Here is a 17,766-nt window from a genome sequence, read left to right on the forward strand (position 1 = left end):
ATTTTTGCTTGGTTAAAAATAAATGAATTCCTTTTTGGGGGGATAACTTTTCTAAGTTGTTTTTATTTCCAGGTTTCAATGTAATTAGGCTACTGAGCGGATCAGCTGTAGCACTGGTTATAGCCCCCACTGTCTTACTGACAATGCTTTCTTCTGCCGAACGAGGATGCCCTAAGGGCTGTAGGTGTGAAGGCAAAATGGTATATTGTGAATCTCAGAAATTACAGGAGATACCCTCAAGTATATCTGCTGGTTGCTTAGGTTTGTCCCTTCGCTATAACAGCCTTCAAAAACTTAAGTATAATCAATTTAAAGGGCTCAACCAGCTCACCTGGCTGTACCTTGACCATAATCATATCAGCAATATTGATGAGAATGCTTTTAATGGAATACGCAGACTCAAAGAGTTGATTCTGAGTTCCAACAGAATCTCCTATTTTCTCAACAATACCTTCAGACCTGTGACAAATTTACGGAACTTGGATCTGTCCTATAATCAGCTGCATTCTCTGGGATCTGAACAGTTTCGGGGCTTGCGGAAGCTGCTGAGTTTACATTTACGGTCTAACTCCCTGAGAACCATCCCCGTGCGAATATTCCAAGACTGCCGCAATCTGGAACTTTTGGACCTGGGATATAACCGGATCCGAAGTTTAGCCAGGAATGTCTTTGCTGGCATGATCAGACTCAAAGAACTTCACCTGGAGCACAATCAATTTTCTAAGCTCAACCTGGCCCTTTTTCCAAGGTTGGTGAGCCTTCAGAACCTTTACTTGCAGTGGAATAAAATCAGTGTCATAGGACAGACCATGTCCTGGACCTGGAGCTCATTACAAAGGCTTGATTTATCAGGCAATGAGATTGAAGCTTTTAGTGGACCTAGTGTTTTCCAGTGTGTCCCAAATCTGCAGCGCCTCAACCTGGATTCCAATAAGCTTACATTTATTGGTCAAGAGATTTTGGATTCTTGGATATCTCTCAATGACATCAGTCTTGCCGGGAATATATGGGAATGCAGCAGAAATATCTGTTCCCTGGTAAACTGGCTGAAAAGTTTTAAAGGTCTGAGGGAGAATACAATTATCTGTGCCAGTCCCAAAGAGCTGCAAGGAGTAAATGTGATCGATGCCGTGAAGAACTACAGCATCTGTGGCAAAAGTACCACGGAGAGGTTTGATCTGGCCAGGGCTCTCCCCAAGCCGACATTTAAGCCTAAGCTCCCCCGGCCGAAGCATGAGAGCAAGCCCCCTCTGCCCCCCACGGTGGGAGCCACGGAGCCCGGCCCAGAGACCGATGCTGACACTGAGCACATCTCTTTCCATAAAATCATCGCAGGGAGTGTGGCCCTTTTCCTGTCCGTGCTCGTCATCCTGCTCGTTATCTACGTGTCATGGAAGCGGTACCCTGCGAGCATGAAGCAGCTACAGCAGCGCTCCCTCATGCGAAGGCACAGGAAAAAGAAAAGACAGTCCCTAAAGCAAATGACTCCCAGCACCCAGGAATTTTATGTAGATTATAAACCCACCAACACGGAGACCAGCGAGATGCTGCTGAATGGGACGGGACCCTGCACCTATAACAAATCAGGCTCCAGGGAGTGTGAGGTATGAACCGTTGTGATAAAAGCGCTCTTAAAAGCTGGGAAATAAGTGGTGCTTTATTGAACTCTGGTGACTATAAAGGGAACGTGGTGCCCCCTCCCATTCCCTCTCCCTCTCACTTTGTAGGCAAGGTCCTTCCCTGTCCGTTTCAGCACATTCATAATACTGGTCATTTTCCTCTCATACATAATCAGCCCATTGAAATTTAAATATCACAATCAATGCAAAGCTCAAACTCTGGTGTAATATAATGCCTATTGTATAAGAGTCTTAACTGATTGCATTAATATCTCACTTGTTTTAAGATAAAACTCAGTTTCCCGTAAGTAATCCTCCACAGCTGCTGTTATTTCTCTTCTGGTAGGACCACATCTATAGTTCTAGAAGGTTTGCTGTTCATTTTGGCAAATCAAGGAAAAAGTGAATGATCCCAGGTACTGGGAGCTCAAACTGATTCTAGGAGAATGCTTGATTACAGAAACATTTAGACACAGAGCCTCAAAACATGGTCTAGCTTAAAAAGAAAATTGCAGGAAATTATCAAAAGATGGTGCTGGGTTAAAGAAGCACCACAGGCAATTTTCCAGAGCCGTTTGAATTACAGGAAAGCGAGCCCAGGGAAAAGAGCTGAAGGGTTAAAATGCTGCAAATAAACAACTGAAAAACATGAGATGGTAAAAATACAAAGTTTTAGACTTGAATGCCTTGTCTCTGAAATCCATCCCTGGAAAATCATACTAGAGGTTTCACACTGTCAATTTCTCCTAGCCTTTATTTAGCCTAAATTAATTAATTAATTTAATAACCAAGAAGCAAATTTGAGGAGGCAGGTTTCTCCACTGTTCCTCACCTTAGGGAGTTTTCAGAGATGAGGTTTGCAAATGGGAAGGCAGCTTGCTATTTGCATATGGTTGGGAGCTTACCAGAATTTCTTTCCAGCTCTTTCAAGGACTTTAATCTAGTGAGTGGAATCTTTAGCTCTGTCTGTTCTGTCTGGGATTTGTCTGGTTGTCCTGTTGTGTTCCATTATGTGCCCTGCCCACGCTAGTCCCCTAATGACTGACACTTCATTCAGAGGCATAAAGAGAACACATTCCAAGACATGCTTGCCACAAAAGCTTCATTGAAAAGAATGATTTTGATAACACCTTAATAAATGTCTAAAATACATCTTAGAGGGAAAAAAAGACCAAACTATGGCAGTTGTCCTTTGCTTTTCTACTGCTGACGTTACAGTGTCCCTATGTTCATCTGTACTGTGAACCCATCCATCAGTATGATTCTGTACAGACCCTGTTGGCAATCTGCAAGCTGCATGCATGTTTTTATGTCGTAGGTGAAAGTTTATTGACTGCAGCACAAATCAGACCCTCTGTATTTAAGTAACTTTGACCACACTTCATTAAGATTTTAGAAAAATGTCTGTGGTCTCTATTGTATCCTCTCTCATCCTCCAAAACGAACAATCCTGTTGCAGGAGCAAAAATCAGGAATTGAAACACTGAGTCTTTTTCATTTAATTTGGCTTGCCAAGCCCCACATCTTTAACCACATCCCTGTTCTTTCAAAACAAAATCACTGCAGCAAAAAAGAAAAAGTGAATGGCTATTTTTTTTAACCAGCATTTTTATATCGTTTGAAGGCTTTTCATATGCTGAGAGGAAAAATCTAGGCAAGTCCCCATGAAATATAATTGCAAGGAAGCCAGATTTTTTTAAAAAAATCATACTTTTATAAGCAATAAACGGAAGGGGACATTTAAAGTGGATTTCTCAAGGTACTTTGATTTTGATTAAATCTTAAAAGAGATGCAGAAAAGCATCATAACTATGATATATTGACCCAAGAATAATTATTGAATGTATATTTATTAATGGTAAATAGTCACAGATTCCCAATTGATTAATAATGCAGATACTTCCTTACAGTACTGTGAACTGGATGACTGAGCCTACTGTGATGTTTTTCACTGAAGTTGTAATTTTTCATTTTTCATAAAATGTCAGTAAATATATATTCCATCTCAAAAAGAAAATTTCTTTGATCAGCCTCATTTTTATCTGTACTGAAGATGATTGTATTAATTAAATGCAGTGTTAAAGTGAAAAAGCCCATTTCTATTCTTTGACTTGACCTTCTGCTTCATTTGTCATGGATACCAAATAAACTTAGGCAAGGCATATCTATACTTTTATTTTTGAATTCTTACAGTTCTCACTGTTGTGATCCTAGCAGCATATATAAAATAGGTTTGTTGTATTGAAAGTGTTTCTAAAATTCAAAGCCACTCCGTGTGTAAGATTAAATGAATGACCAACATTTTGAAGGCTGGTCATTTTTTAGTGCTTAACTTTACTTATGAATGTAATAATAGAGCCAAAATAAAATTCCTTAGATTATAAAAGTTATTTTGATTCAGGACATTACATTTCTTATTTAACCACCCCCACTTTGGAAATGAAGCTTCTCTATTTCTTAGGATCTTCTGATCACAAATATAGAACTCGTAGGTTAGACAATAACTAGTTCACCATCATAAATTTGTCAAAGCCACCTGGTCAGTGCTCTCCTGTTCAAAAGTTGTTGTCTTCACACCCCACACCCACAGCACTTTCTGGAATACATACTGCAAGTCTGTTTTCATTAAGTTTTTCCAACTCATAACATATTAAAGAAATATCACTGGTATCCCATTTTTCTATTCCAAATTTACATGAAGTATCTGACTCCCCTCAAAGGTGACAACAGTTAAATAAATCGCCTAGCCTCTTGAACTATACAACACAGATATGTCGATGCAGAATGGATTCAGTCAGTACTTGGGATGCTTTACCAGAGAGAGAAGAAACGCAGTTTAGTCACTGAACTGCATGGGTTTTTTTTCCCCCATTTTTATGAGCCCCAGTACACATAGTGCTACCGCAGCTCGGCTTTAATAGTCCCAGTGCCACAGTCTTCTAAGCAATACTGACGCAAGATATATTCCTTTTAAATGAGTTTATATTTTCCAAGAATGTTGACATTACATTTTTTCAAAGGATTTAAACCATTTTTTACTTGATTTGGTGAGTCAACTATCTAAGTCGACAGGCAATAAACTGTATTTCTGTGGAGCAGCAGTGACCTCCAGTGGCTGGTTAGACTAACCACAGCGATTCATGCACGTCTTCAGTTTTTCTAAATCTGAATCCTTATGTAAACATGATTTACAACATGTATTTTTCGATCTGTGAATCAGACTTGGATTTTATTTCATTCATCTCCCTCAGAAATATAGTTATAGTGTGATTTTTTTTAAAGTTCTATTTTGCATATGGAGTTATTCAGTAATTAACCCAGAGAGAGGCTATAGAAATGACACTGGGAGCTAGAAATAAGTGTCCATAGATGAAGAGCAAGTGATTATGTAGTAAGAATAGATAAGAAATACGTCAAAGTATTTATACTCATCAATGTTATATCTGCCAGATATTCTCAAGTTTTCATCAAATGGGTTAGTATTTTCTATAGGCAATGTTCCAAAATATAATATAATTTCGATTGGGGAAGACAGATTTCAACATTAATATTGAAAGAATTAGCATTGGTTATTTACCAGTCAGTAGGAATGTCTGAGCTATCAGGTGAGGGAAGCCTCCTCCTCCCCTCTAGGACCCTGCAGTTTCTTGATCATGCCAGTGACCTGTGCTTTGCCCCAGTGCTCTCCCCAACCCTCCCCCTTCTCAGCCGCTGAACACTGGTTCTATTAGGTTCTCTGACAATGATGTTACAGTCTAAGAGGTGATGATTCATGGATAATGAAATTATGCTCTCCTTCTGGGGAAGGATAATGCAGAGTCAGATTCATAGATTTGGCAAGGGATTTTAGGATGTTGTAAGTGCATGAAATATCCTTTCTTCTCTTGACATTTACCAAGAAGCGAACTTAAATAGTTTATTTAACATGTGGATTAGACTAGCATCAGAAAGAAGCATCCAGCTATGAAGCCTAAGACAAAATGAGTTTCGGATATGACAAATGAGAATTGAGCCATGAGAAATGAAAAAATTCAGAAACTGTGTTGTTTCTTCTATTCCCTTTTCCCTGGATTCTCACTGGTATCTGGATCTGTAGCAAACCCATGGAGTTTTTTGGTACTTGTACTCTCTTAACTACCTACATTAAAAATCAGACACACTTAGAAGAAATACGAACAATAATATCAGTAAATGTGAATTATAAATGTAAGAGAAACAGAAGTGATGGAAGTTAAATAGCTTCTATTAAATGACTCTTGAAAACTAATAAAAAAAATACATAGGTGAAAGTGAGTTCACCTAATCTGTTTACAGAATAATAGTTTACAGAATTGGACCCAAGTTTTGCTTAGTCTCCAAAATCATTGGTGACTTTTGTAGAGTTGTGTAGAATAAAATAGAAATACTACAGAGAAAACCTATATAAATGTAGTTTACAGTTCTTTTTTATTTGAGGAAAGTATCACAGCCATGGATGGTAGAGTATGTGCCTTAGATTCAAGTTTCTTTGACATTTCCTGATCTAATGATTTCAGGTGAATTTCTTAGCTTTTCTGAACTTTAAGTTCCCCATCTGTAAAATGGGCATGTATTATATTTTATATGGTTATTGGGAGAAGAAAATTTGAGAAATACTTTATTAATTCTCAAATAGCAAAAACCTATTCTTTTCAAAGGGCATTTAGTGAGATATTCAGCTACTGGTGCTCTGTGTCTGGCCTGGGTCAAAAGACATCACTAACCTCTATATTACAGAAGACCAAATCCATTGTACATTAATACAAATTCTGAGACTTGGCAGGAGTCTAGAACTTAAATTGTTTTTGACCTTTACTTTCCATAAAAACACAGTTTCTTCTACCCCATGTTATCAGAGTCTGAGTTTATCAGTAATGATTAATATACAAAAATGTACAATAGACATAAAGATACCAACCAGAGAATACTAAAGCAAAAGCTTATCAAAGTAAATAAAAATCCTAATTGGGTCCCAAATCAGGTCTTTAAGCAAGGATTTTCAATAAGCATAGGTTAATTGTTGATCTCCTTTCTAGTATCAATATTTTGAGCATTTGCTGTCTTTATACTTACATATAACATTTATGGCGAGATGACATCATTATTGCATAAAAAATGTAATTGCTCATAACATGTTATAGTGGGATTAGCATACATTCCAGGTATCAATCATATAACATCTATTTTGTTTCTTTTTTTTCCCCAAAGAAAGACCCTAAAATCTCTTCCTACAAAAAAGCCTGATATTGACTTTATCAATTATTGTCATTGAAAATCACTGGATTAAAAAAGGCATAAAAATACAAAGGCTTTTTTAATAAGTAACAACCTAATCATTTAAGCAAATGAAATACTAGTCTTTGTTGGCCTTTCAGCAAAATAAATAAATAAATAAATAAACAATGTAGTCATAAATATCACAAATCTCTCTCTACTGGATGTACACGTATTTCCAAAATTCTTATAATTCAAGTAGAAAAATTGTTCATCTTTGATATCTAAGTTTCTGTAAAATCTCTGAAGAACAGAGAGAAGATGGTTGTTTTTCAGAGGAAAAAATTATTTGTGAATTTTATGCTGCTTTACCTTCATAGGATCATTGGTGGATGTTCTTGAGTTAGGTCTCATGAACACATGAGAAGAATTTCAGAAACACAGACTCTCTGAGCCACAGAGTTAAGACCAAGCAGAGGCAACCTATTTTACAACTGTACCTTCTAAAGACAAAACCCCATATTCAATAATAATCCATCTTATTGAAGAAAGAGTAAAAGAGCTTCTATATCTTCCTATCCAGCAAATGTAATGAAAATCGATAACTTTCTTGACAATTCTCATATTTTCTTTTTATTTTTCAGGGGCTCCCGCTCCCCACTTCCCAAGAAGGAATTTCCGTTATACATTTCTCCTACCCTTAAGTTGTTATTCCCTATTTTACACACATGGAAAAATTGTTTTCTATCACCAAAGAAAGTCTTTTCTCATATAACCCAACACAAGTTGGTCATCTCACTCAGAAAGAGTGGTCTATCTCTAATTAAAAAAAAAAAAAAAAAATAGACTATAAAACAAAACTTAAGTCTGGCTGGCCCTCTCCAGCCTATAAATCACCTCTCCAGTATCTCTGATTTTCAACAGAAAAAGGAAAAAATCTAGTTGAATCGCAGGTTAGCAAAGTATTAAAGTCTACTATTTTCCTTCTTAATCAACTCCTAGTGAACAAAATATAGGACTTTATATATGGGAGTGTCCAACTACACTTCACCAATTAAAAACACTCATAGCAATAATCAGAATTTAGTCTTCTCAGGGGTAAAATGCAAATTTGGGGGGCTTCACACACAAAACAATAAGGCAGGCATTACATTTAAGCAAAGGTAATTTCTGTTCAATCTTCATCATACTAAATAATCTATCCAGGGTGTAAAATACATGTTGTCACTAAAGAGCAAAGGACTTCAATTAAATATAAATCCTTATTCAGCCCTCTTGGGGCTCAAAGTTATTAATGAGGTGGGTGAGGGTAAAAAGAAAATGTCCTTAGACAGTAAGGCTACAGTATAAGTGAGGCTATACTATCAGGTGGTCTTCATGGCTTCTACTGGGTGGTCCCTATACATAGCGAAAAACTGCTTCTTATCAATAATATTGACCTGTTATACATTCTGAAAGAAGGAATATGTTTACGCCTCTCCATTTGAAGCAGTCAGCCAGAATCTCACAAGAATATTTAAAGGGAACTTGTAGAGTATCATGCTGAGGCTGAAGTAGTAGAGTAACTTTAAAATATCTGTTATACCTATGATAAGATCACAACAGTAAAAACCCTCTAAGGAGTTTAAAACTAACTCCTCACTTTAGGATCAGTGTTGGCTTGTACTCATTGATCTACAAAAGGGGCTTTGCACAATTTACACAAAATTTTAAAGTGAAAAGTCAAAACTATTTGGTTGGGGTACTGCCATCTATCCAAAGGAAGGTTAGGTAACATCACTGAATGATGGCTAAACTAGAATAATTACAGATCTGTAAATAAAGGCCATATTAGATAAGCATATTGTGTTCTCCACCAAGTTAGGCATGTTGTAGATGCTTAGATAGGAAATTCATATCCATCCTATAATTCATGTTTCATTACAAAGTCTGTGTACGTTTGTGTAATTAAGTCCTTGTGTGCCGGAAGTGGGTATGTAGGGTTTTTTATTTGTTTTTAATATAGGAAGAGTTCTTAGATTGATTTTGTTTTCCTTAAAATTTTTATCCATTAACCCTGTATCTTGTCCCTTCTTTAAAGGACTGCCCTAAAATAATTCATACTCCACCTACACACGCTTCTCAAGCCAAATTATATATCTCCAGTTCCTCTTTGGAAATGATACCCAGTGATTTACCATTAGGCTATCCCTCTGCTAGCTAAATTCTAATCTGCCAGCAACATATTCTTCCAGTCCATGTCACCCTTCCAGCCCATCTCATGCTATTAAAAGGCAGCATGCACTTAGTCCTATGGACTTTTACAGGGAGGATAGAGTAGTAAAATGTAAAAATTTACATATATTTTTATGGGCTTCACTTTGGTTGTTTTATGGTCTAACACATAGAGATGTGTGGGGTCTTTATTAGTTTACACTAAAAAGCAAAAGCATTAGGGTAGCTGTAAATTAAAGAGAAAAGGTCAAGGTAGGTTAAAAAAAAAAAAAAAGACAGTGCCCAAAGCTCATATTATATCTTGCTTCATCTTTAAAATAATCATAAATGATGAGCATCCTGTATTTTGCTTTCATGACATCTGATTTACTCTCCAAGTTTACCATCATATTCTTAAATTTAAGCTTCACACTCCTTCCACTTTTCCATTTCCAGCAGAGAGGTTTCTTTTGTTTGTTTGTTTGTTTGTTTTTTTTTTTTTTTGGTTGTTGGGTTTGGTTTGGTTTTCTGCCTATAGATCTTTTCCAATCCAAGTGTACCACTTTGCCTGCTTTTCTAGAGTACCCACTCAAATTTTGATCTGATGAGAAAGTCACAGAGTAACTTATCAGTTTTATGGTTGGATCAGACAAACGGACTGAATTTGTCCCTACAGTACAATCTAGTCAAGTCTAGGGTATCTGTCTTCTGTCTTCCAAGTCTCCCACTCCCATGCTTTGCCTCCATTTAGAAGGACTATCCACACCACAACTAACTCCTCCATCCGATGGTACCTAAGGCTCTTTTAGCTCCTCTTCCTTAACAAATATCTATTCTTAGATCTAGACCAGTATTACTGTCCCTTCTGAGGGCACTTACATTTAAATAGGGATAAAAACCTTTAGCTAAATGTGAGAGAGTCATATGTAAGTTAAGGCATAACCAGCAGGGTTGGGGAAAGTACTTCTGGGGGCAAAAGGCTTTTTAGCAAGCACCTCTAAAATTATCCTATATAGATACTTTTGTATTTTTCTAAAACATGAGGTTGGGCCTTACCAAAAACCAAGGTAGAGCAAATAATCAGGTTTCGTTCAGTAAACTGTAATTTGAGAAATATCTTTAATAAACTTCCATTATACACAGGCTTAGTATTTCTCCACTGACAAAAAATATGATATACTAGAAAGAACTTGGGTGATAGATCCAAGGAAAACTCGTCTGGATTCTGGTTCCGAGACTTAATAACTGCAAAATATTGAGTCTTAGCTTCCTCATCTTACCAAAAAAAAAGTGCAAGACAATATAATCATCACCTGATTATTGCAAGAGGGCAAAGAATCAGCATTTCTTGAATACTTTTATGTACTCTATTTTGGCACACTGTATGTTATTTAATTTAATACTCATAAAGAACCTACTTGATTAAATGAGATGACATAGGTAAAATCACTTGGTACCAAGTGTGGCACGTAATAGTAACCTCCTCTTTCCCTTCATTAACTCTGCTAAGAAGTTCAGTGCCCTAGTATGCTTTAACAGTTGCATTCCACTATCTATGTGGAATAAGAGATACCTGGCAGACTTTCAAGAGTTAGTATCTAAATTGCTCAGGGGCATCTAAGCACATGGTTAATACCACACAGTAATGTGGTATATAAAACCAATATCCTAAATCTCCCAGCAACACCCAAATGCATCTCTACCTTTATTTCTATTTCATTTCCCATGCTTTAGCACTGGCCAAGTTTTGAAGTAGCATGTGTTTTCTTACCTCTGTGCTTTTGCTCAGACTGTTTCCTTGGTGAGGAATGATTTTCCTCCCTTCTGAGTCCTCCTGTCAATCTCTGAGCCTTTCTACAATAGATCCAATTCAAATCCCACTCATTTTAGAAGTCTTCTTAATCTTGCCCTTCCCTGTTTACCACGGTATTTTGTATCCCTGCTAGAGACTACATCACCAGTTGTCTTGTGTTAGAGTTATTGATGTGTCTGTATACCCTTTTTGAGGAAATGAACTAATTTTTAAATCCTCTTTCTCCTACCAGTCGTGATTGGAACAGTCATTTATTCATGATAGATGTCTGTTGAATTGATTTTCTAGTAATTATGATAAAGTTATTGCCAACCTCATATTTATTAATATGGTCTACATATATATTTTGTTTTTATTTAGTATATACATTTTCATATACAGCTTTCTCATGTATCATTTAACTGGCTTCAAAAATTATTCTTATATAAGTATAGTCTTTAAGAATCATGTTCTGACTTAAACTGCATCTATGTCGTGAATAATCTACCAATGATTTTCCTTTGAGAGTTACAAGGATATGAACAATTTAGGTGGTATGTTAAAGTGACTAAGAGCTAAAAAATATTTTCAGACAAAGATAGAATTTTGGATTCTATATATGAATACATCTTCGTTTTAGTGGAGGCTGAGTAGTCAACTTTTATTGTAAAAGCCATATATTTGTGACCTCTCTTTGTCCACTGCCTCTTGAGAAGATTTTTTTCTCTTTAGTTTGGTTGTCTGTTCATCCTGTCCACAGTTCCACAAAGCTTCTGCCTTAAATACATTCCAAGGCCTCTCCTCTCTCACCAAACAAAGGGCCACCCTACACTATCACAGAGAGGAGGTCAGAGGTCTTTGGCTTTCTGACTATGCACATTTTCAAAGTAACTATTCTACTGGAGGCTTCAAATATCAAATACTCATAAGTTGAGAATTAGTGATGCTTTTTTTTTTTAATCTCTTGAACACTGATTATGCAGAGGGCAGATTTGATCACATAGGACTGAGGCATCTGCCCTTTGCTAGGTCTTCGCTCTCCTCCTTTCTGTTCATCTTCTTCTTCCTTTTCACTGAATTTCATTTCTCTCATCTTAAAACTGAAATTTCTTTCAATTTTTCCCTCTACTCAATGTTTGTTTATAAGTCAATCTATATTACTTAAATATGCACCTTCTGACTGGGTTAAAAGGAAAATACCAGTGATTTTTATCTCTTAGAAAAGCAGTAATTAAAATGACACAGTCTAATAATTTAATTTAAAGGGGAGTAAAAAATTGATTTTTATTCAACACTTTGTTTAGTTCTATAAATGAAGAACTGTAATTTTGTAAATAGTAGCTTAATTACAGAAATAGAAATGACATTCCTTCCTAATATATTTTTAAGTCACGTTTTAATTCTGATTCGTAAGGCAGTGCAGATTTTTAGAACTTCCAAATATTCCTTTTCATGTGAGGTCTTGTTCAGGCTCTGGACCATAGGAATCTCTGCCATTAATGCAGCCAATTTGTTTTTGGAACGTATGTTAAAGAGAATTGAAATTAAATCTTTATTCAGTCATAAAAACTTGTTGCTGTGAGGGTTTTTGAGAACCATTCAGTCCATTTTCTCACTTTCCATTTGAAATCCTAAGGTAATTTAATCATACTTTTAATGATCTTGCAAGAACTGAATTTCTTAGTCCTTCTCTTAGTTATCCATTCTGGGGTTTCGCTGACAAATATTGCATCATTGTTTTCTCTTGAATGGATATCCTTCTTGCTTAAGTTATGTATTCAGTGGTTGCTTAAATTTTAAATTTTTTTTTTAAGATTTTATTTATTTGACAGAGAGAGAGAGAGAGATCACAAGTAGGCGGAGAGGCAGGCAGAGAGAGAGAGAGAGGAGGAAGCAGGCTCCCCACTGAGCAGAGAGCCCGATACGGGGCTCGATCCCAGGACCCTGGGATCATGACCTGAGCTGAAGGCAGAGGCTTTAACCCACTGAGCCACCCAGGTGCCCCGGTTGCTTAAATTTTAAATGAATTTTTTGTTCCCATTCTTATTATAGAGGACAAAGAAGTGGTTGCATTTTGTTTTTATTTTTAATTTTCAGGACTGGAATCTGCTTGGTTTAGCTCAGGTAGAGGGTCCTGGGCTCCCTGACAGAGAATTTGAAAAGATGAAAAGCCACTGTTGTGAAATTAGCACTAATTTAGTTTAGATTCACAAAATTCTACATAGAGTGACAGCAGAATGAAAGGAACCCAGTGCTTAACTAACCTATAACCAATTATTCAGGCAAGAAGTTTCCAGTAGGATGTATTCAGCAGTTTTCAATACCAGGCTCACAAATTATATTTCCAGAGGTCAAATTTGCACATAACTCTTTGAACTATGACTATCTTCTCATATTCAACTCAGCTTTAACATCCATCAGTGTGTGGTGTAGAAATAATCAATGGTTAAATTATTCCCATTTTGTTGGCTCAGCTCACAGTAGCCCACTGATTAGTTAAAAAAAAAAAAAACTATTTGATCTTCAATTTGTATTTCAACTGTACCCAAGTGCAGATGCCATCTCTGGTAATATAACAAAACAGATTTAGGTTTATAAATGTGTGCTCCCAACAACAGAGTGCATCCTGTGGTAACTATATTGTAGCTCAAAGTGTTGTAAAAAAAAATACAACTGGGTTTGCTAGAGAATCATTTTAGAGTTAATTAAACCTTCTCCACCTGTAATTTAAGAAAAAAGAAAAAGCCCAACACTCTTAAAGACCATGGGGGAAAGGCAGTTTAAGAAAATAGAAGTCCTCTGTTTATCCAGGGAGGTAGTTTACAAGGCAGACAGCTACACCACAGTAGAGAGACAACATTTCCTCAGCTGATTCAGTTAATTAAAATGCACAGTTACAACAGGCTTTCTTAGAGCTTGCAGCTGAATGACCGAAGTCTCCATTTTACTCCAGTGTCCACAGAACGTGAAGAGGCAAACATACTGCCCAAACACAATTTGACTCACTAAAATCCAGCACTATAAACATGAAATACATTTCTTGGGCACATTTTAAAAGACGTATTATCAAGATTTATGGCACAAGGATAGAAATAATTTGCAGCTAGGGCAGGCCAGGGGAATATCCCAGGTTCCTCTCAAAGTAGTTTTAAGTGAAATTTACAAATAAATCTTAAGGGTAGAGTCCTCTCTCAATGCAGAAATCTTCAACTCTTTCCTTCCAAATGCGTGAAATTTGAATCTGACAAACAACCAGTCTGTTGCCAGAATTTATGAGTGATATGAAAAATCAAAGGCCACAAAAGCTATTTGTCAAATAAACTGCAGAATGCAATATCAGTCTGCAGGGCTCATTTGCAGAACTCATGATGAGCATGGGAGGAGGGGATGCTAACAGCTGCAGCCTTGACCGCACTGCCCGTGCCAGCCAGAATTCATGCTGCATGAGCTGAGAGTGGCTTAAAAGGAGGGCAGAGAAAGGAAGAAAAAAAAAAAACAGAAGAGATTCTTAATCCTAAGTTTTTATTAAATCAGGACATCAGTGTGCACAGATGAGTACCTACAAAACCAGTTTAATATGGATGGGACCTGCAGGTATTCAGATTAAATCTGTTCATGGAAGACTGCTCTTATTTCCTGGTCTAGGGGAGAGATGACAGACTTCGGATTAGTTAGACTAGCAGTATGATATGGCATCAGTTTCCTTATCTATAAAATGGGAACAGTACTTTACATCCCAGGGCAATTTTGAGGATAAATTGAGATAACGTATCTCTGCGGACATGGCAGGTGTTCAGTAAAAGTTTTTGACCCCTCTCTCACTGGGTGTTTTCACAATGCAGCATGTTTCCATGATGGGTCAAGTGAAAGCTCCCACATTAACCATTTATACCACCAAATCTGCCACCTATAGAAAATGACTCAATATCTCTGGAGCTTAATTAATCAATCATTAAATCAACCTGAAAAGTATTTGTCAGAAATCTGGAAACCCATTAATGGAACTGCTGTATTAACTATTCTATAATAATTTTGTTTAGCAGCACCACGAAAAAAGTCTGATCTTAGTATTGTCTTTTTCTAACAATTTGGCACCATTTGCTTTTCATAAACATTACTTAAAGAACTGACTTCATTATCTTTCAGATCTTTCTTTAAACCTCTCTAATGTTTATCTCTCTTTTTTCTCCCCAAAACATGGATTTATCACCGCCACCCCCCCACACACATTCAGTGTGAAGGGAACATGCTATTACTATTGTAGTATTGGTCTATAGACATAAAAACGACCTATGTAACTTAGCACTGAATTCATTTCTAGTGGGAACGAATTTAGTTGTTTGGAAGAATGGTACGAAATATTATTTATATTTTCAAAATTTCCAGTTGAGTCTGTGAAATGCTGACTGAATTATCCAAAGCAATTTATTCAAAGAGTTACGATAGAGAAATTCCAATGGACATTTATTGAGTACCTACTATATGCGGGCATTTAATGAAAAGGATTTGCTTTTCCTTAAGGCAAACAAAACATAACAGAGGCTAAAGGATATTTGAAATTTGGAGTGATATCATCGGGAAGGCCACTGAATTATTTGATTGATTTTGTCATCATTTCATAAAGCACTGGATTTCCTCTTCTCAAGAGAGAAATTTGATACATGCCCCTCACTGGAGATAATAATTAGTTCATTTTAAAGACTTTGAAAAAGAGCAGAGATGAAAAGAGCTGTAAGAGTTTCTAAACGACACAAGATCTGTGAAGTGGTAGATATTTAACACAAACTTCATAGAGCTGTTATGTGGATTCATTAGTTAATTAGTTAGTTAATGACTTTGAAGTGTTAAATCTTATTAGATGTTTTTTTACACTTTAACACATGTGAGAAATCATTCTGTCTGAAATTAGAAACTGACTATACCATTCCATACTGGATCTTTCCATGATACACCTTTAAGACATTCTTTCCTAGTCTGATTTTTTTTTTCCAGACAACACCTGAAAAGACAATCTAGACCTTGATCCCCAGCCTCTTTATTTTCGGTATTGACTTTGGCTTCCAGGTAACACTAAGCATAGTATTGAGAAACCCTCAGAGAGAGATATTTAATGCAGTTTTGTAGCTCTGTAGAGCAGAGGAGGAAAAAAACAACTGTTGGGTAAATCTGAGAGAAAGTGGAAAAGGGAAGGAATTAAAATCTAATAACAGACTTATTCTTTGAAAACAGTAATTAATTTCTCTCCTACATGCTGATAAGTTGAGAAAGGATGGCAGAAGCATACTAGGTTAGCAATATTCTAATATGTGGGAGACATTTCTTTAACTTAAACAAAAATGTTTTGTTGACATATATCATACACAGGGAGAAGTTCATTGTCAATGTACAGCTCAGACACTGGGCATGTTTGTGTTCTCTGTACCCAGATCAAGAAACAGAAGAATTCAGTATTCCAAAAGCCCCCTCTGGTTCTCCCTCTCAAGCCCTATCTCCAAGATAACCACTACTATTACTCCTAACATCATAGGGTAGCTTTATCTGTTTTGGTACTTTCTACAAATGGAATCATAAAGTATGTACAGACAGTCCCCAACTTAAGATGGTTTGACTTAACATTTTTCTACTTTACTATGGTGCGAAAGTGATATGCATTCTGTAGAAGTCGTAGCTCAAATTTTAAATTTAGATCTTTTCCTGGGCTAACAATATGCGGTGTGATACTCTCCTGTGATGCTGGGACAGCCGCAAGCAGCAGCTCCCAGTCAGTCATGCAAATGCCAGGTAAACAGCCAATATAATTACAACCATTCTGTACCCAGACACCCATTCTGTTTTTCACTTTAGTGCGGTATTCTGAGCACATTTAAGGTAGGCGAGGCTAAGTTATGATGTTCTGTAGGATGGGTTTATTAAATGCCTTTGCAACTTACAATGTTTTCAGTTTACAATGGGCTTATCAGGAGGTAACTCCATCATAAGTAGAAGATCTATACTCTCTCTTGAGTCTTGTTTCTTTCTCGTTCAACGTTATCTTTCATGAGATGCATCCACATTGTTGACTGTAGTTGTAGCTCTACTTTCTAATCTCTGTGCCTCCACCCTCCCCCACCAACAGACACAGAATCCTTTTCATATTCAAAGAATGGCCATGGGAAGTCCTTGATGAATGTCCTATCTTGTATACATGACAGCACAGGAGACTCAGTAATAGCTAGTGAATAATTTTTGTTGTTGTTGCACCAGTAAGTATAATGCGATCTTAAATTATTTTACACTTTTAGTACCTGGCCATAGGCAAAGCCAGCTCTAAGAAACACACTGAGGTAATCTTTTTCAGGGGTCCTTGCTTTCTGCCGGATTCTCCAACCTGAATTAACCTCCCCCAGAAAAGCCCTCTGCTCCTGGCTTTCAGCTCCTGGAAAGCCTACGCATCTCTAGCAGTTGTATGGGGATTAAGGAGTATACTGGTGATGGGCATCAGGAGTTGTATTAAGTATTGTATCACTAAATTGTACACCTGAAACTCATATTACACTGCACATTAACAAACTGGAATATAAATAAAAACTTTTAAAAAATGGGTAAACTGCTCATACCAAGGTGTTAATGCCTAAATTGTTAGTGCTCCAAGGTATTGCCCCAGGACAGTGCTGTGACACAGAGGTCCAATCACTCTCTGATTACTCTCCAGGGGTCAAGAGCTGCATTTATTGACTTGTGCTAGGAGCTTTCTTTACATTGAAGGATTCTAAGAAACAGATCTGTAGCACGCAATGCTGTTTTTACTATTAGAACATTACTGAAATTGTCATTTTGCTACATCATACAGTATTCTTTCTATGAAAGCCCATGGGTGAAGGGCTACTTCTTCCAAATAACTTTATTTTAAAATACGTTGCTCTTCATGCAACTGATCCTGCCCTATGTGCC

At 36.8% G+C, this 17,766-nt stretch overlaps 2 protein-coding genes across 2 annotated transcripts in view; one reads left to right on the plus strand and one right to left on the minus strand.

Moving 5' to 3' along the window:
* The window catches only part of LOC111144805 (catenin alpha 3), a 1,765,227-nt gene that overhangs the window by 1,020,389 nt on the left and 727,072 nt on the right, over nt 1-17,766 (minus strand). The window lies entirely within an intron of this gene.
* LOC111144806 (leucine rich repeat transmembrane neuronal 3) overlaps nt 1-17,766 on the plus strand; it is a 166,344-nt gene that overhangs the window by 809 nt on the left and 147,769 nt on the right. The window contains exon 2 of the mRNA XM_022499292.1: nt 73-1,604. Within this exon, the coding sequence (XP_022355000.1) occupies nt 73-1,604 (1,532 nt within the window). The remainder of the gene's footprint in view (nt 1-72; nt 1,605-17,766) is intronic.

This window comes from Enhydra lutris, unplaced genomic scaffold (assembly GCF_002288905.1).
Source record: "Enhydra lutris kenyoni isolate GAN:26980312 unplaced genomic scaffold, ASM228890v2 scaffoldscaffold12, whole genome shotgun sequence".
NCBI lineage: Eukaryota > Metazoa > Chordata > Mammalia > Carnivora > Mustelidae > Enhydra > Enhydra lutris.